At 35.2% G+C, this 27,514-nt stretch overlaps 1 protein-coding gene across 1 annotated transcript in view; it reads right to left on the bottom strand.

Annotated features, from left to right (window-relative positions):
• Positions 1-27,514, bottom strand: part of CFAP54 (cilia and flagella associated protein 54) — a 135,277-nt gene that overhangs the window by 62,309 nt on the left and 45,454 nt on the right. The window contains exons 30-43 of the mRNA XM_070947348.1: positions 26,941-27,024; positions 25,452-25,578; positions 24,807-24,909; positions 22,375-22,478; positions 19,775-20,002; positions 17,350-17,486; positions 15,006-15,203; positions 13,801-13,961; positions 6,070-6,297; positions 4,959-5,182; positions 4,735-4,867; positions 3,764-3,848; positions 2,216-2,368; positions 263-472 (exon numbers count right to left, since the gene is read on the bottom strand). Coding sequence (XP_070803449.1) covers positions 263-472; positions 2,216-2,368; positions 3,764-3,848; positions 4,735-4,867; positions 4,959-5,182; positions 6,070-6,297; positions 13,801-13,961; positions 15,006-15,203; positions 17,350-17,486; positions 19,775-20,002; positions 22,375-22,478; positions 24,807-24,909; positions 25,452-25,578; positions 26,941-27,024 — 2,175 coding nt within the window. The remainder of the gene's footprint in view (positions 1-262; positions 473-2,215; positions 2,369-3,763; positions 3,849-4,734; positions 4,868-4,958; positions 5,183-6,069; positions 6,298-13,800; positions 13,962-15,005; positions 15,204-17,349; positions 17,487-19,774; positions 20,003-22,374; positions 22,479-24,806; positions 24,910-25,451; positions 25,579-26,940; positions 27,025-27,514) is intronic.

Below are 27,514 nucleotides of genomic sequence, written 5' to 3'. Positions count from 1 at the left end.
TCTTTGCCTATTAACTATTGTTAGATGAATCTTAGCAGTAGCTATTCAATTTCTCTCTCATCCAAGAGAAAAAAGGAAAGGAAGGTTATTTCTCTGAGTCTACTGGAACTCCAACAGCAGTCTGTCAAAACACCAGCTCCTTAATGTTTTCCTCTCTCTGAACTATTTAAAATAATACATTTCTGCAAGCACAACGTGTTCAAATTTCCTATCAGATCACAAAGTAATTCAATGTACGAAATAGAATGGATTATAAACTTACCAATTGTTTGTTCATATGAAGAGATGACTACTGAGACTTTTGACTGGGGAATGGAGTTGCTCTCAACCATACTGAGGCAAGTAAAACTTTCTTCTGAAAGATCAGGTGGTTCTGGTTCATACGTCAACTCAGCTCCCATAGTAAACCCCACTTTTCCACGTGAAATTTTCTGGCTTGCATATATTTCTGTATTTAATCTTCCAGAAGAGTCTTGTTTTATAAAGTAGATTTAATGAAAACATATTAGCAGTCCTTACAGATTAGAGATTCTGAATATAATATTAGATATTATACTATTATTTCAGAGAGATTCATACTGAAAGTAGATATATTTTACAATGTACAGCTGATTTTAATTAAATTTAAGGCATTAGAGAACACCTATACTATCATATGCTCCCTTCCCTAGGTCTTCTCTTCCTTCACACAAATTTCCTGTCTTTTTCTCATCTTTGGAAGAGATAATATAGCATTGTTATATTTATGAAAAGGGAGTAGTTTGGCACCTCCAAATCACATTCCTTCTGATTTATATTAACCAATGGAATAAAATAAAAAGTAATTTTTCAAAATAAGCTGGAAGAAAAATTGCTGGAGCCCCATTACGTTCCATCAGAAAACTAAAGTCCCTGCTGACCTGGCAGGGATTACAGAGACCTGGTTAGGCCAGGAGGGAGGAGTTCCCCTTGTGGAAATGTGCCCGCCAGGTTTCCGTGCATTCCATCAGCCAAGGACTCAGGGAAGGGGTGGGGGAGTGGCAGCAATCATTAGAGAAAGACTTTGCCCGAGGGAGGCCACTGTTCCTCAGATAGCCTGATGTGAGTCCCTCCTTGTGAAGTGGGGTCAGGGGATTCAGATGGGCCTACTGATTGCGTACCTGGCTCCCTGCCACGTAACAGCGGTCCTGCCTGAGCTGCTCGACATTATAGCCGGGGTGGCGGTGGAAACCCCCAGACTTATTGTTATGGGGGATTTTAACCTGCCATCTGCTGGTGAGATGTCGGAGACAGCTCGGGAGTTCATGGCTTCCATGACGGCCATGGGCCTGACCCAGGTAGTTCACGGCCCCACCCACTTGGGGAATCACATTCTGGACTTGATTTTTGTCTCTGATCAGTGGCTGAATGATCTAAGAATAGGGGATATAGACATCAAGCCCTTGTCATGGTCTGATCATTCTCTCCTTCACATGGACTTTCAAGTCACTTCCACCCACCACAGGGAGACGGAACCAACCAAATGGTTCCGTCCCAGGCGCCTGATGGACCCCGAAAGGTTTCTGATGGAGCTTGGGCCATTTCCTGAGACTCTGGCTCACGACTCGACTGAGGACCTGGTGGTCGCCTGGGACAGGGCGGCTACTGCGGCCTTGGATCGCGTCATGCCTTTGCGGCCTCTGACCCGATGCCGATCTCGTCTAGCTCCTTGGTTTTCCGAGGAGCTGAGAGAGATGAAGCGTCGGAAAAGACGCCTGGAGAGCGATTGGAGGACAAGCCAATCTGAATCTGACCGAACACAGGTGAGATCTTATATTAAGACCTACCTAGTGGCGATAAGAGCGGCGAAGTCTAGCTACTTCTCCGCTCTTATTGCATCTGCAGAGAACCACCCAGCTGCGCTGTTTAGGGTGACCCGCTCCCTACTTTAGGTGGGGGTACGGGAAGATCCCTTAAAGGGTCAAGCTGAGGATTTTGTACAATTCCTGCATGATAAAGTCATCATATAAATACACAATAGCATGTAGTTAAAGTTTTATTACAATTCTAATAATTATTAGATAGTGTGGCATGTTTAAACAGAATTGTCAAAAAATTCAAACATTCTAAAATCAAATCAGTGTGTATGTGTGTATATGTGTGCACACACATATGCACACTATTTTTTTTAATATTTGACTTTTTACAGTTTATTTATAGTTATATATACATCCTATTTCTAATGAGAGGTACTCACCTCGCACGTGAGCAAGAAATAAAGAAAGCAATTTCCTGCTGTATTTAAGGGCTCTACTGTGGTTCTTTGATTTTTCCAGAGTTTCTCTAAAACATTTTAGCGTATCCATCGGATCCAGAGGAACAGAAAATAATGGTCTTGTTTGACTGACACCTATAAAGAACCCATAGTTATTTTAATAAATTCTATGTCTAAGTAACAAATGTAATATACAAAAGTAAAATTGTTTATTCAAATTAGTAGTAGTTTACTCAAACTACTAGTAGTAGTATCTTTATTACAGTCATGGATCAACTTACCGAGTTCACACATAGACATGGTTCAAACTGGAAAAAGCTATACATATAAATAGTAGAATTCTAAAAAAAGCCCCTGAACTCAAAGTGGAAGGCTTTGAATTATTATATATCCAGAAGAAATCCAGGCTAGAACGATGAAATTATTGCAATTGATCAGATGGTGAATATGAGCTCCTCAGTGAAATCAGCTTGAGAGCAATGATCAGTGTCAATTTGTCTGGAGATGGAATTTGTGGCAAGAGTAAATGCATCATGTGTGGAGGGAATATCAATCTTCAGTAGAATGTCTAAGTGATTTGGATTGATCACTGAAATAGATTTGGAAATATAAGAGGAAGGAAAAGAATCTATTGGGCTGAGTGGATGCTTCATGCATGATACTACATCCTGTATCTTAATTACTTCTCCCATATGTGATGTTTCCAGTAATGTAAAATTAAGAATAATTCAGTTGAATATTCAGTTAGTGCCAGTGGAATGTAGAATTAATGAATAATTGGGGGTTTAAAAAAAAATTTTTTTTTTAAAGTTTTTTAAAAAAACTTTTGGGGAGGAAAGGCAAAGAACTTGTGCAAAATTGTTAGACAAGATGTCCCCAGGATTCCCAATTTCTATCAAAAGATCAATGTTAAATCTTTTCTGATATATGAAAACAAACAGTTCTCCCACACCAAACTGATTTGCTCCCTTAGCTCACGCAACGTTCCAATCATATACAATGGGTAATCATGCATCTCAATTCTCTACATCCATCCTTATCTTGCCTCTTCCCTCTCTTTAACTGGATAATTTGCCCATTAGGGCAAGAACAGCTTCTACTCTCAACGCCTTCCAGAAGTTTATAAAAACCTCACTGAACTGAAAGACTTGAGTGTAGGAGTGTTATATTAATTGTGATACTTAAACTATAAATATATGTTGAATTTTCTTTAATATATATTACTGTTCTTTTTGAATTAGTTGAAGCTATTAGTTTATAAACAATCTAGAACTACCTTGACTTAATCAATGTTTGTTAGCATTATCTCAATAACTATAATGTAGAACACCTACATAATTGGTTTTACAAGTATCTTATATGGATAAAATAATATATAAATACATTTTACTTGATATATCAAATCTATGCAACAAATATAACCTGCATGTGATTGAAACAAAACAATTTATCCATCCATAAAAATAATCCAAAATAACACAAACATGAGCTCTGAAACTTTCAAAGAATATAATTTACATATCTTCATACCTAAATGATCAAAATGTTCAACAGTTGGTCCTTTCCATTTTGTAGCAGCATACAGTTTTTTTGCAACAAAGTTTCTGCAGCATACCTTAAGAGAGTATTTTCTGATACAGTTAACAGCCTTTTCAATTAAGGGGACCAGGTTAAGTAAACTAATCTTAAACATTTAAAATTAGACTCTGAAAATCCATCACAATTATTTACATTTTCAAAAAGCAAAGAAATAATAAAAGCCAATGTTCATTATCTAGAATGGACTATCTTCACAAGAAAAACTAAACCAAAAAATAGGACATTCTTATTAACAAGATGTGCATGAACACCAGTACAGTATTCTCTTGTGACAAGACTTTTCAGAATTTAGTCTTAGAAACTCTCATACATAGTAATCTGACCTGAACTTCCCAAACTAATCAGAACTCACAATTCTATCATTGCCATGCTCCTATTGTGTCAGCTCTCTTCAACATGTCCAACCTAGCTGGAAATCGAGGTGATATGCATGATCCCAAACTGGTAATCTTGTTGCTTAGAACCATAGCATTTTATCCCCACAAAGTGATATGGAGGATAGGACTGCTTTTCCCAATCAAGAAAAAAAATAAACAGATACCTGTTAGCTAATTCTGTTCTTAGAATACATTTGAGGTTCAGAAAAACAAGTTTTATTAAATAATGAAAAAGGACAGGGAAAGAAGTTGGTTCATATGGAATTCCCATTAAGTCTGCCCTATTTATTCACTAACCAGTCTGAGAGTAAAGGATGGGTGTTTTTGTTAGAAAATGAGATTTAGAACCTACTCATTTGCTCTAGGAAAAATAACAATTACATATCATTTTTGTGAAGTTACGAGCAACTTTAATGTGCCCAGGCAGTCCAATATACAACTAAAGATTATATTCTTATATTTTTTAAAACTTTTGACCCAAATTTCAATTACAAGTTTTTTTCTTTATCATCTAAAATACTTTACCTTGTCTCCAGTATTAGTGATAAATTCTTCTAAGCAAGACTGTGCATTGTCTGACTCACAGAGTTGTTTTTTTTCCTGCAGCTGTCTCTGGGCAAACACCAACACAGGAGTTACTTGCTCCGTATATCTCTCACTAGAAAAAGTTAGATGCATTTTAAAATAAATATTGTTAATATAATTTTTACAAACTCCTTTCCTTCCCAAAGTCACATTATGTTACTTACTGTGTAATTGTGTTAAATTGCATAGCTATGTAAACTAGGGATTCCCATTTCTTCAAACGAAACAGAAACTCAAGAGTTTGCAGAATGAAGTGGCGTATTCCTTGGAAATCTATAATGTTCACATCATCAAGGGGATGTTCAAAAGAAAGATTGGAACCACCTTCATCAATAGTAATACCTCCTATGCAGCTTGGAACACCAAAATTTCCCTTGGGCTCAATAATCTGTAAATTTAAACAGAGATCATAATATCTCATCTTTGCAAGCAAATCATCATACAAATATCAAGTACAAACTCAACTAGCACTTCTAATTATGTAAATTTTCTTTACATTGTATCAAGCATATTGTTCATAAACATTTCAATTTTTAATAATATTGCAGTGATATTAATGTAAATCTGTGTCCCTGATTTACATTAATATCAAACTCATAACAATATTATATTTTGTTAGTCTTTGATGTTTACTAACATAAGCCTTCTCTCTGTAAATACGGATCTCTCTCTTTAATAAATACAGTCACCATGTTAATTATACTGGATGCTAGAATATGAGCATCTCAGAGAGACATCTGGTCCTTGTGAACATTCCCACATTGTGTATAATGAAGCAGATATTACCTAAGATGGCACTAACAAAGAAAGATACTTCATATTTTTTATGAAACCCATGTTGAGCAGATCTACCAAGACTGTTTCAGCAAATTCCTCCAACTATAATGATTCCTAGACAAAGACAGAGGAAGTGGCATACATTCTAATGCACAAATTCAGAACTTCTAATTGCACAAATACTGCATTCAGTGCATTCTTGCAAATCCATGTTCCTATTCTCCCAAGATTTTCTTAAGTATTATCTTCTGCTTCTTTGTTTAAAAAAAAACCTCCCTTCTGGGAGCATACAAAATAAACAAAACCTAGTACAAGAAGACTGCTACATCAGATCTTCAAAAACATTTATCTTTCTTGAGAAATGAACCCATCTCCATTTACATGAAATAAGAAAAAACTGTGTAATAATATTGCACATAAAGTATTTATCTTTTTCTAAATAATATTTTTAAATGTAAACATGCATTATGTAAATTGCAGAACTAAAAATATATTTACCTTAACATAATTGCTATCTTGAAGCTCAACTATCATATCAAGCAATGTATCTGATGCCATATAGTATGGTAACCAAATGGTCTTAAGAAAAATCTCCTTGTTAACAGGAAAAGGTGCATGAAAAGATCCTGAATGCTTAATAATCATTTGTATTTCCCGAGTATAGTTCCAAAGGTCTCGGCAGGCATTCTGAAGCAATGTCCAGTGGCGACCCCGATGGGCAATAACCTGGAACATATTTATCAAATGCACAATTAATAAGTAGGAGTTGGATATCACAGTGATTTAAATAATAAGTATAAATCATATTTTCATTTATAAAGAACTTCAAACTTAAGTGTGTTCATTTGTAATAAATCTACTGAATAAACTATTTCACTTTCTTAAGATACTAGTTGGTATATATTTCACATAGATTATAACTGTTTTGCTAGAACTACTTAGGACAGAAATCTAAAGCAATACTGAGCAAAATAGTTGTTTATGTAAGCCAGTTATTTAATTATTTATAACCCATTCCAGTCAACCAACCTACAATTGAACAACCTACAATTTCATAAATTCATCATTTGGGCTAATATAGATAAAACAAGTTGACAAAAGCAATACCACAATGACAATTAGAAACTAGTTACAATAAAAGAGCATACACTGAAATGCAACCATCCATATATTGGCAATCAAAACATTCAAAACCTAAATAAAACTAATCAGTAGAGGAATAGGTATAGAACCTGTGCCCCCATAGCTTAATGAGATAACTATATTTCTCATCTCTTTTAACATGCACAGGTTTAGGAGCATTTTTTTCCTAATTAATTTGCACCTAATGCTTATTATAAAAGCTTACCAGCTTACCATAAAAGCTTTTAGATATTAAATTAAATCACTTGTGTCTATGAATAAACTATAATATTGGAATGAACCATCATGGATTTCTAATCTGAATTATGGCTATTATTCCTTTTTCTGTATGGTTTAGCCTCCTCTAATAGTTATGACTGGGTAAACACATTATTAGATAAGATATTATTATATAAGAGCCATGGTAGCGCAATGATTAGAATGCCATATTGCATTCTATTGCATACTTCTGCTCACTGCCGATTACCAGCAGTTTGAATCTCACCAGGCTCAAGGTTGACTCAGCCTTCCATCCTTCTGAGGTGGGTAAAATGAGGGCCCAGATTGTTGGGGGCAATATGCTGACTCTAAACCATTTAGAGAGGGCTGTAAAAGCACTGTGAAATGGTATATAAGTCTAAGTGCTATTGCTATTATTAAGTCAGGTTTTTCTTAAAACTATGATTTGTTGGACAACGATTGGGGGCTTTAATATTAATCCATATTGAGTGCTTAGCATACCATGCTATATCAACATCAAACTATAACTTTATGTTAAATGTAAATCAGAGTTCTTGACTTCTTTTGCAATCAGCTATCTAGAAATTATTTCAGCTGTCTGCTGATTCTTGTACCACTAACAACCAGTAGATCAATTAGTAATTTTGACCATTTAAGAACTTATTTTTTAACTCTGCTCTCTTCTATTTATTTATCTGTGTTGGGAAAGAGATCTGTTTAAAAATAGCTATTCCAGTTCACAAATTGCTCCATGTTGTATTTAAGTTTCTTAAAAAGAGACCCTTACAGAAAAAAGCAAATTCCATTCCACTTAATTTAGCAAAAGCATCATTTCCTACATTTCCTACTATTACAGTATATTATTAAATTAGTTTAAGTCATTAATAAATTCTAATTTTCAATCCTTTTGTGATTATTCTGATTGAAACTATGCTTGCTTTTATTCCTCTCTCTTGGCCTTTCTTTGCATCAAAACAAAAGCTAATTTATAACTTTATAGCTTTGTTTTACGGGAGACAATTTAAGATTTGAAAACCATACTTTAGGAGCCCTGGTGTTTATTTGCCCAAGAAACTACTGAATTGCTATAGGTCCTCAATAAACAATATTCTAAGATCCCATTCTCTCTAGAATTGAAAAATATGGTGTTTATTCCTTTTAAAAGTGTCAATTTCATTATGCTTATTTTTCATTACATTCCGAGTAGTTGCCCAATATACTTATTCTTCATTACATCCCAGATCATTGTAAACTGTCATTTAAATTTTGAGTTTGCTTTGCAGGGACTAAATTCCCAGTCACTTTACAAGATGGTATCTTCCTAGATTCCACCTAGTAATTTCAGTTTTTTTGTTATATCATGTGAATGTTTTGCGATGTAAACACTAACTATATTTGTACTGATTTTGCTAAGAAACTTTACTCAAACAAGCAACAAAAGCAATACATACTGTATTAGGGAAAGCAGCATATTTTTAGTTCGGGTGAAAGTACTGACTGGAATCATGGAAACCCAGATTTGAGACCCCACCTGACTACCAGATGGTTTCAGCTAGTCATTCTCTCAGTCCAACCTAACTCATAGGGTTATCTTTAGGATAAAAGAAAGGGTCTAACTCCATGTATCTATTTTCTGCTGTTGAAAAAAGATGGGTTATAAAGGCAGTGATAAATAAATGTTCTGTTTTGTTTTATCTTATACTTATTTGTTTTTGAGTCAGTGTTAATTTCTGGTGACTGCCTGGACAAATCCTTGCAATTTTCTAGATAATGTTTTCTGAAATGGTTTGCCATTGCCTGTTTTCTAAGACTGAGAGTGTGTGACTGGGCCAAGGTTACCCAGTTGGCTTTCTGCTGAAGGTGGAAATAAAACTCATGGTCCCCCAATTTCTAGCTTGGGTCCCTTAACCACTACACAAAACTGCCTCTCTATATTATTACATCATTTAAATTAGACAATGGTGACTGATGATTATGATGATAATGCTGTCCATTCAATCACATCCAATTCTTCAGCAATTCTATGGATCAGCTCCTTCCCTCTCCACATTTTTTGAACTTGTGCAGCTTGTTCCAGTTGTTGTACAGTCTGGCTGATGTCAGTTTTGATGGTGTAAAGCAGGGCTGTCAAACTCCATATGCGTCACATGCTGGCCACCCCCACACCTGGCTTAGCGAAGGGGAAAAGAGTCCCAATATGTCAAGTGATGCCGCCATGACGACATGAGTTTGATACCCCTGGTATAAAGCCACTATGTTTTTTGCAGCTTCATTTCCTTTTACTGCTGACCACTCCAAAGTTGCCTTTCTCCGTGAATTTAATTGCATAACATGATTGAAATAAGTAAGGTGGAATTTTGTGAATTTTCCCTTCCAGTAATATGTCTGGTTTTACATGCTCCAGTACTTGCTTGTTCATTGTCTTTGCTGTCCAAAGAATGCACAGGAAGCTTCTCCAACACCACAGCTTGAACAAGTTTATTTTTCTCTTGTCTAGTTTTTTTATGATCTAACTTTCGCAACCATGGGTAACTATAGAAAACACAATTGGGAGGACTAAACTGCATTTGTTGCCAGACTGGTGTCCTTGCTTTGCCATACTGAATTCATGCTCATGATTACTGTAGAACCCAGTGCAATTCAACACTTTCTTTCTTGACTTCATTTACTACTTTGATCAATCTGCAATCCTAGGAATGTGAGTTCTTCCATGCCTTCACCCTCAATTGTTATTTTGACATTTCCATTCTTTGTAGTTGTCATAAACTTGGTCTTTTTGGTATTCAGGAAGAGGCCAAGTTTCTTATTTTCTTCTTTAATCCATTTGATCAGATCTTTCAATCCTTCTTTGGTTTTTGAAAGTTGTGTTGTGAACTTATTGAAGATTTTTACGTTTATTCTTCCAATGATTACCCTTATTTTTGATTCTTCAAGTTCCAGTTTCCTCAAATCATGTTCAACTTGTAGTTGAAAAAGAAAGGTGAAAGAATGCAGCCTTGCCATGTACCTTTCTATATCTTGAACCAATCAATGTCTCCATATGATGTTTGCACAGTGGCTACCTGATTTTTTTCAGTGACTACACCAACATGGCAATGTTGGCAGCCACAGGTCTTCTAGGGCTTTCTACAACTTATCATGATCAATAGGGTTGAAAGCTTTCTTGTAGTCAATAAAGCAGAGGTAAATGTTCTTTGATATTCCTGAAATTTTTCAATGCTCCAGTGTAGAGTTGCAATATGGCACTCAGTGCGATGACCTCTTCTGAAGCAAGCTTGAACATCTGGTTATTTTCTTTTGATAGTCAGCACCAGATGTTATATAAATTAATGGGAATTCATTTTATTTATTATTTATTTATTTATATTCTTCTTATCTCACTGTTGAAGTGACTCTTGGCAGCTTGCTAGTGTGAGGGATGAGGACAAAAATTGGAGCTATCCTTGGAGTCATCATTTTTGGCAGTGGAATGAACATGGTTTCCAATCCTGTAGCTGTGTGTTTGTTTCCCTAATTTTCTGGCACAAGAATGTGATGCTTGTGGGTGATACAGGCCTCAGCAATTCTGTGGGGATGGTATCAACACCTGGGACTTTGTTGCTTGACAGATCAATGCCCACATGTCTTCTTCCTGAAGGATGGCAGGTTCTATTTCTGCTTCCTTTTCCTTATCATCCAGAGGAAACTTGGCCTCTTTGTTGCTGGCATACAGTTCTTCTATTATATTCTCACCATCTGTTGTTGAAATCTTGTTGGTGAGACACATCTTTACCTTGTTTGTTTTTGAAGATACTTTTATGAGCAGTAAATGATGTAAAAATCCTTTTTGACTTACACGAAAGTATTCTGGTGTGGCCCTTCATGCAGTCCTCATCTAGCTCCTTGCAACATTGGTCCCAGTAAAATTTGTTATTTTTCCTTGTTGCTTTTTGAAATTTACATTCATTCTCTTTGCTCCCTCCTGTCTGCTTGATGTTTTGGCTGCTTTTCTTTACTCACCTATTCTGATGGCTTCATATGAAAACGAATTATTAAAACCAACGCTCTCTACATGGGGCTCCCCTTGAGGAACACCCGGAAGCTCCAACTGGTCCAGAATGCGGCTGCGCAGGTAATTATGGGAGCTGCATGGCGCTCCTGCATAACACCGCTCCCGCACGAGCTGGCTCCCAGTGGTCTTCCGGGTGCGCTTCAAGGTGTTGGTTACCACCTTTAAAGCGCTCCATGGCTTAGGGCCCGGCTATTTGCGAGACCACCTTCTGCCACCGATAACCTCCCACCGGCCAACTCGGTCCCACAGAGAGGGCCTCCTTAGGGTGCCGTCGGTCAAGCAATGCCGACTGACGACCCCCAGGGGGAGAGCCTTCTCTGTGGGGGCACCCACCCTCTGGAACGAGCTAGCCCCAGGAATACAACTAATCCCGGACCTCCGGACCTTCCATCGAGCTTTGAAGACCTTCCTATTTCAGCAAGCTGGGCTGGCTTAAAATTTTAAATGGGTTATTTTAAGGGTAATGGGTTTTAATATTTTGGGAAGCCAATTTGATTTAATTCTGCTTTTAAATTATTTTAAATTTTGTATTGTATGTATTTTAATTTTGGCTGTGCACCGCCCTGAGTCCTTCAGGAGAAGGGCGGTATACAAATTTAAATAATAAATAAATAAATAAATAAATAAATAAATAAATAAATAAATAGGACCTAGTTATCTTCTAGACCGCCTTCTGCCACCGACGACCTCCCATCGACCCGTGCGCTCCCACAGAGAGGGTCTCCTCGAGGTGCCATCAGCCAAGCAATGCAGGCTGGTGACCCCCAGGGGGAGGGCCTTCTCTGTGGGGGCTCCCACCCTCTGGAATCAACTGCCCCCAGAGATAAGGACCTTCGTGCCTTCCGCCGTTCCCTTAAAACTTTCCTTTTTCAACAAGCCGGGCTGGCCTAACAAATCCTTTTAAATGATTTTAAATGATTTTAAATTCATTTGTCTTTTTAAATTTGGGGCCAAATTGAGATATTTCCTTTTAATCTGTTCTTAATCTATGTATTATGTATTATGTATTTATGTGTTTTTACTTGGCTGTACACCGCCCTGAGTCCCTAGGGAGAAGGGCGGTATATAAATTTGAAGTAAAATAAAAATAAATAAATTATGCTTTTTCTCTGGCTTCTATTTTGGCATATGCTCAATTGCTGTTTCAATGATGGTTGAATTTTTTTTTGCCACAGTGCATTGGGCATATTCTCAGCAGTGTCCAGCAGTTCAAACATATTTTTCATCTCAGTTGCATACATGGAAGGTATTTGGGTGATATCAAACTTTTGGGATGGTGCTGTCTTTTTGATGTAGCATAAGTTAACTCTGACTTTAGCTGCCAACAATTCTTAATATGAACGATAATGGATACAAAATAATCTTGACGATGACTGAAATGTACTGTTGATGGCTGCACAGGACATAATTGATCTTGTTATGGTGCAATCTATTTGATGAGGTCCAAATGTAAAATTCATGATTTGAAATCAATTTTCATGGCAAAATTAATGCAAAGCAAACGGATGCAAACAATCACCTACATCATTTCTCTTCCCATGTCAAAAGCTTCTAGTAATTAATGTTTCTGCTTGGCTGCCAATCTTTGCATTAAAATCACCTATGTAAAAACCCATGGATCTAAACAATATTCTTTTTGAGCACTTGTTTCAAAGTTTCTGATGCTCACTTAGAAAAATTCTATTTCAAGCTCTGCTGCATTAATTGTTGAGTGTAGACTTGGACAACTATGATAGTTGACACAGATTTGGTTGTTATAATGCAATCATTAACCATTGACAAGTTTTCCATTGCTGCAGTAAGTTTCTTCTTGTGATAAATACCACTTCATTCTTTTTTGTGTGTGTGTCATGTCCAAGTGAAATCCTCAAGGTAATGAATTCCTCAAACTGGAAGTAGCCATTGTCTATCCCAGGTGTCTGCAACGTGCGGCTCCGGAGCCGCATATGGCTCTTTGGGCCCTCTGCTGTGGCTCCCTGTTGGATGATCCCACCACTGGCTGGCCCCACCCCTCACCCTCCCCTCCCAATCACTCCTTGCCTGGCCTAAGAAGGTAAGGGCAACGGCGGGGGATGGAGAAGCGGCCGGGGCAGAGACAGAGAAATACAGAGAGAGGGGGAGAGAGACATAGAGAGATACAGAGAGAGAGAGAGAGAGGGGGGGGGGAGGGAGGGAGAGAGAGAGAGATGTCAAAAGGGTTTTGTGGTTCCCGTTGTTTTTTAGCAACCGGTTCTCTGCCCTAATGACCGGCTGGGTAGGTGTGGCTAAGGGGTCATGTGACTGGTGAAAGTGAGTGACGTCAAGTTGGCCACGCCCACCGAGGTTTTGTGGCTCCCAGTGTTTTATTTTCTGTGGGGAATAGGTCCAAATGGGTCTTTGAGTTTTTAAAGTTGCAGACCCCTGGTCTTTCCAGTATAGCTCAACTGACACCAAAGAGGCTGATTTTCAACCTAGCCATTTCAGATTGCTGTCATAGGCTTGTATCTCCAGCCCTGAAAAATAATCAAATTATTTTAATAATAATGCAGCTCCCTCTTGCTCCGAAATAAAAGAGCATGTCTGGAGATGTATATAGATTGCACCTGACTAGTAATGACTTCCATGAATCACTGAGAAAAGAGAGGGAATGAACTAAAAATAGTTTAAAATTATCCTACATCATTTTCTTAGAGTTTTTATCTTTAAAAACAGAACAACAATGCAGCAAGAAACTAGAAATTGACAGAAATATATTCTTGCCAAATGTGAGAACGTTATTTGCTCAACAAAATCAGAAGTGATATGTTTACTAGAATTGTAAACATAGTTAACATTACCACAGCTCTTCTAAAATACAGGAATGTTTTCGTGAAATGTTCCAGCACTGCAGAATAACAACTTGCTTTTTCACGTTCCTTAACAGAACTATAACCTTGAGGCAGTCGAGGAGTGTCTCTATCACTCAACTTAGAACTACGATCAGGAGAAATAGTGGGTTCTAAAATAAAAACAAACAAAAATCATTGAGTTTAACTAACAACAATTCACAAAGTAATTGTAAAAACAGTTCTAATCCTCTTATTAAAAGAACAAAGTCTGTACAGTGAGTCTTTAGTTATACTAGTTTATTAAAATAATATTTTTTCAAAGATAAAGGAAAATGCCACAGAATATACACCTAAATCTCTTGTAAGATAGGGTTTTAAGTAAATAAGCATCACACCCACATCTCCAATCAAGATGTTTTAATCAATGAAAGATGGTTCTTGGTACAATCTGAGTTAGTCACTTCAGTCAGTCATTGGAGAATATATTCCTCACTCTGCTTTCCAGAAAAAATATGTATTAAATGCTATAGTGCAGTGGCCCCCAACCTTTTGGGCATCAGGGATGGGTTCCATGGGAGAGGTTTTTAAAGGGACCGGAGTGGGCATGGTTTCACGTGCTGCCTGCATCCTGCAGATGAGGCAGCCCAGTTTCTGGCATGCCACAGTCCAGTGCCAGTCCACAGACCAGGGGTTGGGGACCCTTGCTATAGTGCATGTTATATTTCAATGGTCACTTGATTCAATAAAAATAAATAAAATAAATAAGCATGGCAGGGAAGATATAACAAACCTTTTAAACGACTTGTCCAGATGATAATAGGAAAATTATTAACTTTCTTTTATAATGTTTATAACTGCCATCTCAAATCCATATTACCAAGGAAAACCAATTGGTTTCCTTACCAGTTGCTATGAGATTATTCTTTCTTTTAAAATTCCTCAGTTTGTATATTGTCTTTACATGAAAATTACCATTTCCCATGGATTATTGACAACTACTCTGGTTTTGATTTTTTTATCCGTCCATAAACTTTGCCATATTCATATGAGACTTATAATTTTTTCAAGGTCCACAGATAGAGCACTTGGCAATATGTAGTGAAAGTTTAACTGTGAGTTAGTAAACTATACTTTTTTGAAAATAGATCCCTAATTTGTGAGGATATGATCAATTCAAAAATTGTCAAGTACCCGACATGCATGTGGCAACCCACCTGAATCTTGGCCTGAAGTTGAGAGTTGGGTCAGTTCAATGGATTCACTCATGGCATCAATTTCAGGGGAGAGACAATTATTGTGGTCAAGTATGCTTGAGCTGGAAACAGTGCCTGAAGAAATACTTTGTAATGTAGGGCTAGAAGCAGGCAAGGAAAGCCCATTGTCGAAGGCAGGGGAAGTAAGATCAGGGGTGTCTGAGCAAAGAAGAGCAAGGAAGGTTATATTCATTGAAGATGAGCTGTTGGCAGCAGAATATTCAGGGAAAGTATTTCTCCGGAAATTTATAACTGCTCTCAACCTAACAAAAGATCAAACTAGAAAAAATCTGAAGAAATGTTTTTCAGCATTTCTCTAACAGCTAGTCAGGAACTACTGTGTTTGATTACTTATCTGCTGCTAGTAATAAAGAAGATGTGCAAGAAGAATTAGCAGTGATACATTATATTGTTGCTATCAAATGATATGGAATGGCCATTCTGTTTAAAGATATGTAGGAAAAAATAATAAAGTCTTGTTTCCATTTCCATTAATTCTGGGAATTCTGAAATGTCTCAAGAAGGAAAGACATGCAGTACTCAAATGTAAAAACTGAGGAAAGTACATTTAAATAAGAATTGCAGTACTCTTTTCAGGGTAAGCTGTTGCTATGATCAAAATGCCTCAACATGAACTGTATTTGTTCCACAGAAGTAACTTTAAGTCAATGAATTTTTTTGAAACATAACTTCAAGACTTGCTGTATTAACAATGTAACTGTCTACACCCAAATATAAACAATAAACAAAATCACAATAGATCCATGTAAGTTATATTCTCTGGAATCAATTATAAGATGTTTGCCCTGGAATTTATAGATGCTCTGAGGAATTCATCAGCCATTTTTTGAAGTTGACTATCAAGGAGGTCTGATTTATGCTAAGCTATGTGACTCTCTCAGCTTCCAAAGAGAAAATAATGTTTGACATCTACCTAATTCAGCTGAACAACACGAAATCCAGATAATAGAATGCTGTAAATCACAGACTCCAGAGATTAGCAAACCAACACAGACAGACCCTTAAAAATGCCCTGTTTTCTTACTAGACTTATAATGGAAGCTATTCTAGGCAACAACAAATTTAAGTTTCAAATATGTTCAATGGACATAGTTATAATGCTTTTGAAAGAGAAATCAACAATGTGAAGTTTACTGTAAGACTAGTTGTACTGTCACTCCATGTATTCCATACATATAAATATGAATTTACAGATATTGAGTTTGAAAATATGTTAGACCAGACAGAAGAAATGGCAGAATGAAAAATAAATGTTCAATCTAGGAAAAAAGAATACTGAAATAGAATAAATGAGTCAGAAGGGGGAAAAACATATTTATCTATCCCACAGGGACATATGAGATCTTTTAAATATATAAAACTGAGAAAAGGTTAATTCTAAAAACAGCACAGCTACTATTTAAGGAGTTATGGAAATCTTTCTGAGATATTAAATATTCACTATATCAATTCTCATTTTAAATATTTGAATATAATAACTATGGTTTTTAAGATGCAATACTGTTATCTATTACCTGACAAACAGATCCTTGTTTGTGGTAATGCAGATTAAGATCAAATGGCCATCTAGAATAAAATAACTACTGGAGAGACAGAAACAGTAAAGTTTCTATAGTGAGCCCAAGGGAGATAATTGGAAAGAATCCACAACCAAAAGCCATTAAAATCCCAGAAGCAGAAAATGTTGCAAAATAGAAAAGAGAGAGAAAGAGAGAAAAGAGGAAGAAAATAGAATGATGATTCAAAATATAATGCACATATAGAACAAAGAATCCAGGAACAAATATACAAGATATAAGTAAGACTACAGAAGATAAAATGTACAAATGTATGGTTAGACTTTAGATAAGAATAGATTGAATTAAGACATTGGCTATGAAAGAAAAAACATGCACTAGAAATGTTCCTTAAGGAATCAGAAAGTCGGCTAGAGCAACATAGTCAAATGGTATAATTATCTATGCATACTGAAAAACCATATTTAGAGCACATTTTCAGACACTTCCAAAATTAGAATTCAGTGATTGCCCCAAAAACATTCAATGTTAATGGATTATGTGTTCCATTGACTCAAACCTAGCCACCAAAGGTTAGCCATTCAAAAAAATATTTTAAAATCATTCCAAAAGTCAACATGCAACAATACTAATTTTATTGTTCCCTGTCTTAAAGTACTGGAACCAAGGATCCAAAAGGATTACTGTGGATGTCTTAATGTAATTTAATAAATAACTGCATAAAACACAATAGTTGAAAATTCACATTTTATTATTTATTTTATTACCAGTTTTTCGACTGATTTTTTCTGAAAATATTCTTTTAAAAGACAGATGTTTAAAATCTGTGTTTTCTTCCTCTGATGCTATCATGATTGTGCCGGAATTGCTTAATGAGAATATTTCAGGGTTGAGATCATTATAACTGCAAAATAAAAACATACACAAACACAAGCACATACTTAATAATTGAAATGTAGTAATATTATATTATCATTATACACTCTTGATGCAGAATACTTCATCTGAAGCACGGGTGTCAAACTTGCCGCATCACATTGCCGTCACATGACATTTCATGACATTTTTTCCATTCGCGGAGCTGGAGTAGGTGTGGCCTGTGCATGACGCATCCGCCCAAAGGCCACTAGTTTGACACCCCTCATCTAAAGACATGTTAACAATTCTGTGGATAGTCTAAAGTGTGGCAACAATAGGATAAGCCTCGACTATATTGGTTAACATTCTTTGTTTTTTTTTATTCGTGTCAGAAGTTAACATTCTGAACTGCATCTTTTAATAGCCAGGTGACAGCAACCAGCTCTTATTAAATAATTTAAATGAAAATTTTCCAGTATTTAAATTGTCAATATAAGCAAGACAAATCTGAATCGACATTCTGTCAATTTACTGTATATAAAAAAATCTGAGTTTGTTTGTTACAAAGGCTATAATAGCAGTTATAGTACTGGTAATAATTCATTTTGATCAAAGACCAGTACAGAAAAGGTTGCATAAATAATTTGCATCATTTTAATTAAGTTATAATTGACTCTCATTTTGATGGACAAATCAAAGGAGGCTAATATTAGTCACATATTTCTTTTAAACTGAAAAGGAAATCATATCAAGGACATTTCCATCATTTGTATGATGTCATTTCACAAATATTACAAATTACTACTTTTCATTAACTGACATCATTTTCATGGTGCCAACATTACACAAATAATATAATTGCCAATACTTGAGCCATCAGACAACCACTGGAAATACTAGGGCATTGGCTGAAAACTGGACAGAACCTAAGGAGAAATTCTCTAAGAATTCTGTTTAGGTGAATCTATTGTTGCTCTCATTGAGATATCAGATTTTATTGAAACTTTCATGAATAGAATCCAGTTTCACAACATCAAAGTCATGAATTGACAATAGCTGTATAAAACCTGTTATCTTATGCAAAGGCTGAAAAGTTGCTTCACAAAGTCTTTCTCTTATTGCTTCAACGATTTTTTTCTGAAAATCTAAAATATGGCTTCAGCAAAGAACAATAAAGGATGTGAGTATCCAGAGTGGGTGGGAATTTGCTTCCATAGCTCAAGTATTTCCAAATGGCTCTATGGATTCAAAGTTCTCTGTTCAATGCCTTTAGTTTCTTAGAAATTACCCTGGGCTTCTTTGAGACTTCCTAGAACAGGGATGTCAAACTTGCGGCATCACACTGTCATCATGTGACATATTGTAACTTTTTTCTCCTTCGCTAAACCGGGGGTGGCCCCGGTTGGGTGGCCAGCGTATGACTCATCCGGGCTGCAAGCCACAAGTTTGACACCCCTGTCCTAGTATTACATGCCTTGTTCCTCATGTGAACTTAGTTGGTCAATCAGTCCTGAGGAATTGCCTCCATTTGTACACAATCTACCTGACAGTGGACTGGTAGTGGCCAATCTCTATCCAAATAGCTTTGCAACATTTTCTTATTCCTAGTGAGCATCAACTGTTTTTCAAAGGTCCTTAGAAATCTCCTTTGCTTGGGACAAAATTCCACATATCTGTGCTAGTGAATACTTATAATTCTGTTGTTTAAATAAGGTAGGATCTCCCATGCTCACAGTTGATTCGATCCACTGATTGAAATAACTGACTCTAATTTACCCTTCAAATGAACTGATACTCCTGGAAGTTCACATATTTTTGCCACACACAAATATATTGCTTTGGATCATTTTCCTCAATGAAATAAATGAACAAGTATAATGTTTTTGACTAATATAATTTATCTAGTTTTAGGTCTTGTGTGGAAAACATTATTTTAGGTCATATTTATGCAGAAATACTGAAAATTTGCAAACTGGGAGCGGAGGAGGAGGAGAGAGAGGCTGTAAGATTATAAAAGGTGCCCAATGAAAGCAATTTCTTTGTGAATCAGATTCGGGAGATCATTCCTATCATTTGGATTGACTGAGCCAATGGGGAAAGACTCTTAGTATTAGAAATAATTAATGAGAACAATTTAAATAAAAATTATATTTGTTTTGGTCTTGGCACTTCCTTTGATGTCTTTGGTATCCTGGTTTGATATTTGTCCTAGACATTTTAAATAAGCCAGTAACACAAGAATTTTAAAATATATTTAAAACACATTTTTTGAAATAAGAGGCTGACACAGTTAAATTGCCCCATTAGTTATTCTTTTCACTTTTCACTTTTTACCTGTCTGGACTTTGTACAAAATTTTCAGCACTATAGAGCTCCTGTGTCCGTTTTTTAAACATATTAAAGTGAACAATTGCCAGGTAAATGTTAAGCTGAGCTCGCCATGGCATTTCTTCATTATATAGCCGACGAAACCTTCTTCGTCTTATGTAGACATCAGAACATATATTTAGCTTAATTATCAGGATTTCAAAAGCAAATTTTCTTTTTTCTTCTATTTGTTTCCTAAATAAAATCATAGGAACAGCACCTTGAATGATAAGCAATCATTGGAGAAAAATGTATTTTAAGACTATAGAAACAATTACATTCCTGATTATATAGATATAGATACGGATATGGAACATGAATATATTTCTTTGAAACTCATTTCTTTGTAGATATCTACATCTACAAAGAAATGTTTCATCACATTAATAAATTAAGTTTAGTTAATTTAGTCTAAGGAATGCATATAGAGAAGAAATGAACAACTTTTAGAAGAGGGACCAGCTTGTTCCGCAGACCAGATCTAGGGGGACATATCTTTATAAAGCCCTCATCACGTATATTATGAAGTTTCTAGTTAGCAATTTCAAGGCACAAGGGCCTTTTTAAAGCAGTGGTTTTTGTTAAGATGACTTTGCTTACTTTTTGCTTGGTAATGGAGATAGCCAAGTTTCCATAACTTTTTTTTTTTTTAATTTGATTTATATGCCGCCCTTCTCTGGAGACTCAGGGCGGCTTACAATGCATTAAGCAATAGCCTTCATACTTTTGTATATTTTTACAAAGTCAGCTTATTGCCCCCACAAACTGGGTCCTCAATTTACCTACCTTAGAAAGGATGGAAGACTGAGTCAACCTTGAGCCTGGCAAGATTCGAACTTACTAATTGCAGACAGCTGGAGTTAAATTATAATGCATTAGTCTGCTGAGCTATCCAGGCTCTATCACTGTGATAAGGAAAATGCTGAATGTTGATGATCACTTTAGTGACAACAGCAACAGCATCACTTCACAGTATGTGGGAGAATGCACTGGTAAACAAAACCCACATGGATAGACAAGATAAACTGATTAATAATATAGTGCTAAATGATGGCCCCTTCAGGCTTGGTGGCATTTAATATGCTACCAAGAAAGAGCTGAGGATCTTTAGGGCAACCAATGTTTATGAAGCAACTAAGTTAAATCCTTTGAGACACCTAGCTTCCACTGTTGCCATGAAGGAAAAGAAAATCCAAGCCACCAAGACAGAATTACAGTGGTAATGTGGAATGTAAAACATGAATACGGACCGGCCCAACAGTGAAAGATGAAATGAACTTATTAACATTAGAGAATCATAATGCACTGGGATTTCAACAGAAAAATCATAATGTTAACCATTCAGAACATGGAAAACAAAGAAGGAATAGTATTGGTTTCTCAGTCAGGAAATATATACAGGTAGTCCTCAAATTGCGGTGGGTCACTTGGCAACTGTTCAAAGTTACGACAGAACTCTGCATGGGAATTTATGACCTGGTTCTAAAGTTACAACAACCAGGGATCCGCTTCGCAATCATGTGAATTGTATTTTGGACACCTGGAAACCAGACCACATTTATAGCTGTTTGTAACGTCCCAGTGTCACATGGAACACTTTATGACATTTTTGCCAAAAATGGCATCTACTTCCATTTTTTGGCAAAACCAGTCTATAGTGATCAATTGGTTCATTTTAAAGACCACAGCATTTACTTAATGAGGGTTGCAAAAAAAGGTCATAAAATTGGGTCAGTCGTGTGATGACCAACTTTAGGACCATTATGTCTTACGACTGTAATGGACAGACTGCATTACGATTGTAAGTCAAGGATTACCAGTGGCAAAGATAGTACTTGCATATGATTCAATCAATGTCCAATAATATCAATTAGATTTCTCAGACACCCTTTTAATATAATTGCTATCCAACCATAAATTCCACCACTGATGAAGAATAACAGGAAATCAAGTTCAATCTAAAATCAACAGAACATGCAAGCAAGATGCTAATGCAAGATGCTAATGCAAGCAAGATGTTAGAGTTTGGAATCACAAAGTTGGAGACAATGAAGAAAATTCACAAGGTTGTTTTTCGTGTGGAAAATGGAACTCGCCTAAGGTCACCCTGCAAACTAGAACTCACGGTCCTCCACTTTTAGCCTGGTGTCTTAACCATTATACCAAATCTATATGGATGGACAGATGCATTTTTGTTTCCCAGTCTATGGTTGATGGACAGTAAGTCCCAAAAACACCACTATCCCCAGCCAACAAGTTTCTGTATCTCTGGGAGGACAACAACCTGGGTCCACTAATTTACACATTACATCAAATTTGCTTCCAATTAGCTGTTTGAGAAACTCCATTTTGTTTTGGATTGCTCAAATAATTCAAATAATTTCAACATTTAAAAGAAATAAAACTTATTTCAAGTCATCTAAAATTTAGCCTGGAAGTTTACTGAACTTTAGTGAATATTAATGAAAGCAAAAATTATCCAGCATTCTGTCATAAATTGTAATATGTCATAAATTCCTAAACATAAATACCATTGTAATTTATAGGGGAAAAAATACATAAGCTACCGTTTCCCACCAGGTGTTTTGACCTGGCCTGGTGATTTAATAGATTGTTTAGGCAGACCTTTCTTCTTGGAACCCCTCTTCTTGGGTGTTGATAATTCTGTGGCCTATATAAAGAAATCATATCATAATTATGATATCATAATTATAAATGTTCAAAACACTAATTTCAGTTACCCAGAGCCCAGTAAGAGCTCAAACAACAAATCTACATTTATTTGATTTCAAATAAGTCATCATAATAGCTTCATAAAATAAAACAAATTATGTTCTGAGAATAATGAACAAAAATAATGAATTGTAATAAAATTGGCAATGTACAAGTTTTATAAATACATACATATATGCAAACATAGTAATAAGATTTTTTTTCTTTCCTGCAGAATCTGGAGAATCTATTTCTAATCTGGTCGTTTAATGTCTTCCAACAGTTACAATTGTAATTAAATCCATCCACCTTGTTACTGGTCATTCTCTTCTTCTTTCCTTCTACCTTTCCCAACATTATAGACTTCACAGAACTAAGTCTTCATATAAAATGGGTTCAAATTATAATTTGAGCCTAGCATGATTCTGATCTTTGGAGATATCACTACAACACATGCCAGCTTCTTTTTGATATTCTTTGGGTTTCTCAATTATCCGGTTTGCATCAGCAATAATGCTTCCCATTCCTTTCACTTTCCTAAAACCAGTTTGAACATCTAGTATCTCCCTCCCACCCAAGGCTCTAATTTTTGTTTTATGATAATAAGCATTATTTTGCTATAAGTTTCATTTGCTTCATAAGTTTCATGTGAAATCAATGATATTTTACACACTTTGTTAAATTGGTTTCTGAATTTTGGCTTTCTTTTTGTAAAATAAATGACATGGTGTAATATGTCATGTGTTGTTGTTCACTTGAGTATCTACTTTTAAGAACTACTAAGGACCAGATGATTTTTACTATGTCCTGATACATAAAACATAGAACTCAAAGAAGGTATACTTCCTTTTTCACATGACTGTCTACGTAAGATCCTAAGATATTCTTCCCATATTATAGAAAGAAACTTGCACAGAAGTGACTGGAAAATGAAAATTCTTCCTTCACATGAATATATAGAGAAAAGCACAGCTGTAATAGACTGGAAAATTGTTCACATTTTCTCACCAGTATTTTTAAGGGAAACCAAGTTTCTGATAAAATAGATTCACAACTCTTCTCAAAGAAACAGGAATCTCTATTCTCTGCTTATTTGTAAGCAATTAACAAACAAAACTCAAATAAAGGCCAGAATGGCTGGAGAACAAGATTACTAATGGTTTGGTTACTGAGATGCTCATTGGCTGCCAATGCTGCAAACACCCTGATGGAGCTGGAAGTAGATCATATTAGTTTGTCTAAATGAAACAAAAGACATAAGGCAGGCAAGGAAATGACAAGGCACAGGACAAAAGTTGAATTATCATAGAGTGACAGAACGAAGTAAAGTCAACTGAGAGCTACAGTATGTGGAAGCAAAGGAGAAATAATTTAAGGTCTGCGGTGAGATGCAGTTTACTTCTAAGTATTTCATCATTGCTGAATGTCTCAAAGAGAAAAGTGCAGATTTAGGCACGTTTAGCCAAAAAAGCCTCTGTAAAAAGATTTTGAAAGTGAACGTGGTTTAGAAAGAAAGAAAGAGAAAAAAACTATAGCCTGTAAAACAAACAGTGGCATAAATTCTATGTGATCTGAACTCAGTCTGAAAAAAACGAAAAGAAGTTGTTACAATCTTGGTAGGTAAGTAAGTAAATAGGCTTAAAGGAAAGTATTTGGAGTATAGATCAGGTTAAACATAAGGATGGATTAAGACTTTAACCTAGTAAAACTTAAGTGTTATGCATGCCCCTCTAAATCAATATATATAATACTTCATGTTATTACATGCCTGATGTACCTGTGCTAAATCATGTGGGGAAAAAACTCTGACTACTTTCATGCTTGATTATTAGTCTGTAGCTATCCTTATTATTTGATATAAATCCTTGAGATATCTTCTCAATCATCAAAGCTATAATCTTAACTGTTCCGTTTAATTTAGAACTGCATTTCCATAATTTATATTGTGTATAATTACAAAATGCATTCATGCATATGCCCAATTTGTATCTTCCCAACATCTAAAGTGTGTTATGTCAGCACAAATACCATAGATATAAATAACATACCTCTTCACATACTTTACATGAGTTAAAAAGTAGACATTAATATAGAACATATTCTACATGAGATTATTTTATATATTTTATTCTCACTGGTAGAGTAGATTGTTAACACAGTTATAATTTCTGACTTCAGAATTTGATTTTATATTCAACTATGACATAAATTGTAACTTTTGCTTACTGAATTTTTATTCAAATAACTAACAGTTCCCAAAATCTTTTTTTATTATTATTAAATTAACCTTTGAAACATCTTGTGTTGCGGTCCTTCTTGTTTCTGCAGATCCACGAATCTTCTTTCTCTTTTTTGGAACTTGTTTGATACCAAGAAGGAATCTATTCCTCCTAGTAAACAAAAACATCTAACATTACTACATTAGGTTTTTTCAAAAAGCAGCAGCAGCTCTGAATATTTATTTTCAATATTTAGAACATTACCTCACCAATAATTTTTGTCACATCTTTTTGTAAAAAAAATACAGTGTTTTTTAGATGAAGAAAGGCTGAATGTGCTTTGCTCCAAAACATTTTAGTCTGATTTCATCATAGAAAAGGAGTTAAGAAAGAGACAAATAAGAAACAAACATATACAATTCTTCTTTCTTAGCTCCTTAGCTAGATATTTGTCTTGCGATTACTGATATAATAACTAATGTCCATTACAAGTTCTGGAAATATCTCTAAGCAGCCATATTAATATGAAAAAATATTATGGTGCAATTGAAAGAAGAATAGAATTCTTTATTGGCCAAGTGTGATTAGACACGCAAGGAATTTGTATGTACAGCTCTCAGTGTACATACAACAGATCAACTATCATTGCAGTTATCGTTTCTGCAATTGCATGGCCATAACACTTTTGTCAATTCAAAACACTTTACACCTACTTTTTAAGATATTCTTGAACATCGTCAGACCACTCCATTATTCGCAACAATTTATCCTCATTTAGTGCTCTGAATACAAGCATGACAAAATATTCAAGGAAGCGAGAGTTCTTCTTAAATTTCAGTACTGTGTAAACGTAAAATAAGTGTAGTTATTCCATACCATTATATGTGTAGTACTTTTAATTTTTAATTACTATTCTTGATAGAATATTCCATTAATCAAACTAATTTGTATCACTTTAAATGGAAGCTGCCTTGAATCACCATGTGCGAGTAGGCAGCAATATAAATTTTCATAAATCAAATAAATAGATAAATTTATAACATCTGAAAATAGATTTCTAAAATCTTAAATTTTAATCTGCATCCAAAGCTAAAATTAAAGCTTGACATTAAAAAATAATAAAATAATGCTTGTTATAGAGAAAATTCTTTATGGTTAAAAATTTAAAACGCTAAAATTATTTGATATATTTTAATGACAACAACTATTTGCATTTGACATATCCCTGTGTTGTGGCAATTTTTTCCTAGTTAAGAAAGGGTATTGCCTTAATTTTAAAAATGTAAGTTTGCATGGTTATGCAGAAATCAAAACTTGAACAACAGAGACTCCAAAGACCACATGTAACAGTGATTAATGGTAGTGAAGTATAGAAACACAATGCATCTAACTCCTTCCTAAACTAATCACAGGAAAGTAAATTGTTTTGAAATTTGAAAGTAAATCACAAAAAGTTATCATCAAATCTCACTGGCAATTAATAACAACATACTGCTAATTACTCTGTCCTAGATCTTCAGAAGTTATATTTCATCCCTAATATGGCAAATAGGCTTTAGAATGATTTCTAAAAATTTATATATCTTTCTAACTTTACTTATACTCCTAGAACAGGGTGTGAAACTGGCGGCCCACGGGCATCATACACAGGCCACACCACCCCAGCTCCACAAAGGGGAAAAACGTCACGAAACATCACATGATGGCAATGTGAGGTGGTGAGTTTGTCACCCATGTCCTAGAATAATGTAAGTTTGTGCTTAAAACATTTAATGTCCCAAACAACTTTTGGACCAAAAAGTCTACCTACTCATGTGTAAATTTCAATGCTACTAGAGGGGCTACTATCTGAACCTATCACCTTCTGAAGAATAGTTTTCTAAAAGAAGCAGGATTTTTTTTGGCTGCTCACTTTTTTTTTTTTTTTTTTTTGAAAATGCAGTATCTTTATTAAAATGGCATTAAAAAAAAAACCCTGCTTCCGTCATAAAATACAGACTCCTACAAAGTATGCTCCAAGTTAGCCAGACAACTAATATACCAAAAACAAAATATTTGCATTGAAGAGTTTTCTTTAAAAGAAAACTATTTAAAAGTCACAAAAGCTGCTTCTTAAATTTATACTCATTATATTTTCAAATCTGTACACATATAGTGGGAGGGAAAACTTAATATGCTAATAATACACTTTAAAATAATTACCTTCCCTATAAGCAGTCTTTGGTTGCCAATTTGAAACTACAGGATACAAGAATAAAGGATCTTCTTCTCCTGTAAGATCTTGTCCTAGACAGAGCAGATTTGACTAAATTCAACACAATGAACAGAAGTGCACAGATACACTAGATACATTTCATCAAAAAGTGACATCACTCAAATAAACTTTTCTCATTTTATTAAATTTCTACTTCTAGTTGTTATATACACTTGGTTTTTTTTCCTTCAAAATTTAACATGAATTTTAGCTATATCATTACCAGTTTTGTGGAGCATAAAATATGTATCATATATACATCGGTGGTTATTTAGGATCAACTAGATATGTAATAATTTTGATTAACATTCTCAAAAGTGGTTGTGGAACAAGAAACAAATTACAAAAGAAGGCCATTTTAATATTAGTGATCAAATATTTTAATAGACATATTTCATTTATTAATCATCACGGTGTCTGCTATAGCCAGAATTCCTAATCAAGTTATATATCCTTCATTAGATTGGAATATTGCTCCATTTAAATCTATTTTTTTCTACACTGAAATATTCTAACATATCC

This window comes from Pituophis catenifer, unplaced genomic scaffold (assembly GCF_029215685.1).
Source record: "Pituophis catenifer annectens isolate HBS135680 unplaced genomic scaffold, rPitCat1.0.hap2 SCAF_7, whole genome shotgun sequence".
NCBI classification, from domain to species: Eukaryota; Metazoa; Chordata; class Lepidosauria; order Squamata; family Colubridae; genus Pituophis; species Pituophis catenifer.
Note: the sequence above shows the minus strand (reverse complement) of the source record. Positions and strands in the feature narration are given on the sequence as shown.